Genomic DNA, 2,442 nt, shown 5'->3' on the forward strand with positions numbered 1-2,442 from the left:
ATAACACACACACACACACACACACACACGCGCACACACACACGCGCACACACACGCGCGCACACACACACGCGCACACACACACACACACACACACACACACACACACACACACATGCACACACACACACGCACACGCACACACACACACACACACACACACACACAAAAGGGTGGGATGTCCGTTCAATTCATCCCGCCGTCTCGCATTGCTTTTCAGGAACGAAGTGTTCAAGGCATTGCAGATTGGAATGCCCCGTTCATATTGTGTAAGACAAGTTGACTGCTTTGTCCAGTATCGTATGTTCAAGAATCACAAGAGCAAGTCAAGAGAACATGCCATACATAAAAAATTCTTTTCAGTCTTTTGAAAAAGTAACAACATGTTCATGAGAGCGGCAGCAGAAACGCCAACATCCGCCGGAGTCTAAGCACTCAGCATTGAATACACTATGCCAGCGGCCTGGCTGTAGGGCTACATCCCGATTGGTCCAACACGGCAGGGCTGAAGTTGCTCATATCAAGAGTGCCTAACCCACAAGAGTGTACAACTGATGTTTATAGAGTATAGGAGTCTGCTGCTGCCACTGCGACAGCAGAATATCACATGACATGTTTGCCTCCAACCAGTGCACGATACTGCTCTCCATCCAGAGGGAGCTGCAGCGCCAGTGGTCCACAAGGCATGATGTGATGTCAATAAACTACGCAGGCGACCAATGCAAAGCGATTAGCAGAAATTGGAACCCGGAGCAGGGTTGCGTCACAATACCATACGGCCTATTTAAGTATGTTGAGAGATGAGGATGCCTGCAGTCGCAGCTCTGGATGCCGATGGAGAAAGTGCAGGCAGTTGCACATGTGTACTGTAAAACCTGAAAGCTAAACGACCAAAAGTTAACGCTTTCGTAATCTTGGCATGATAACGTGCAGAAAGTTTAACTATGGCTACCTGGCCACCCAGAACATGCATCGATGTACATTGTATGCGCATCTTTACACACCGGGTTTGCAGAAACGTTTCTTCAAATAACGAAAAAAAGTGGTCGCTAAAACGTTAGACTTTGTGACTCGTTAGATTTTCCGGTTTTACACTATGAAAATTACAAAATTTACACCCAGGTTGGGCGTAAACATGTACAGCCGCGGCCAAAGAAATCAAACTCACGTGCCGAAAGCAGCGCCAAGGCCCCTGCGGCCCTCGGATCAGTTCTTGGGAACATACATGACGTAATTGAAATGGAAACGCGGCGCTACTTTTGACCCTCGGGTCGGATTTCTTTGGCCACGACTGTAGTTCATCATAATAACTCGATATAAATGCTCAATTAATTATTTGAATCTATTGACTGAGAGGTGTTCTAATTCGTTAAATTGAAACTAATAATAGTGATCCTTTTGAGCATTGTGGAAATACAGAGTTACTATTCATCTTACTTGTCCCTTGTCATCTGGGTTTGCTAGCTTCACGGTCACTCTTCGAGTAGACATTGACTCAAGGAGCAGCAGTTGCAACAGCAAACCAGAAACCTTGACCCCACCAGCAACTTCCGCTCGTTTCAAGCAGGTGTCTGACAGATTCACGAAATCAGAGGACACTGCGAGCTGCTACAGCCAAGGGGTTTACAGCTGGGACGCAAACCACAGGCACCGGCATAGCTATAGACCCCATTTCCATTTCAACAAGACAACATGTCTTCGTCTAGACGTCTGTGGGGTGGGTCCAAAAATCAAAAAATTCAAAGGAATGAGTACATTTTTTGTGATCTTTTACACCTAAAGTAGATATTACGTAATCAGCCTACGAGTCGTACGATCACGTTCACGCATGATGTCATCAGGGAATTTGAGTAACTAGTACAATTATACAATGACTATGTATTTCCAAATACCAAGCAAGGCTTCTGTGTATATAATTATTATACAATGTAGTATGCAACATATCCTTTCTGTACTGGCATGACATGACATAGTGTGATCAGGACCCAGGCCAGACGTGACCTGGTGAGTGGTGACTATACGGTATACCAGCAAGAGAGAACAAGTAACAGTTCCCTGGGAGTGGGAGATAATTAATTTTTACTCTTGCTACTACCAAGAGTACATGGGGTTATGTACTCTTGCTACTCCCAAGACTCAGAAATATTAAGAGTCCATTATGGACTCTTGGTAATATCTAAAATGCTACATAGTCTACGCCCGGTACTATTCAGGCAGGTACATGTAAATACTGTAATCGCAAGCACATAAAAATCATGCCGAGAGTAAAATCGTGGACTATTGCTGTACGGGAGGGGCACAGGCTCACACAGCCTCACACTCTCAGTCTCAATGCCCACCAACAATACATGCGCCGCTGCCACTGGTACCTTCTTGTACCCGCTTGCCGGTGCGCGTACTTTGTAGAAAGCCATGCACACAGCATGATACCGCACAATGAAA

At 45.6% G+C, this 2,442-nt stretch overlaps 1 protein-coding gene across 1 annotated transcript in view; it reads right to left on the reverse strand.

The window, feature by feature from the left end:
* LOC135814710 (BTB/POZ domain-containing protein KCTD9-like) overlaps positions 1-1,745 on the reverse strand; it is a 14,451-nt gene extending 12,706 nt beyond the window's left edge. Inside the window, exon 1 of the mRNA XM_065327877.1 lies at positions 1,438-1,745. Coding sequence (XP_065183949.1) covers positions 1,438-1,491 — 54 coding nt within the window. The 5' untranslated portion in view covers positions 1,492-1,745. The remainder of the gene's footprint in view (positions 1-1,437) is intronic.
* Between the last annotated feature and the right edge of the window lie 697 nt (positions 1,746-2,442).

Source organism: Sycon ciliatum, chromosome 4 (assembly GCF_964019385.1).
Source record: "Sycon ciliatum chromosome 4, ocSycCili1.1, whole genome shotgun sequence".
In the NCBI taxonomy this organism is placed as follows: domain Eukaryota; kingdom Metazoa; phylum Porifera; class Calcarea; order Leucosolenida; family Sycettidae; genus Sycon; species Sycon ciliatum.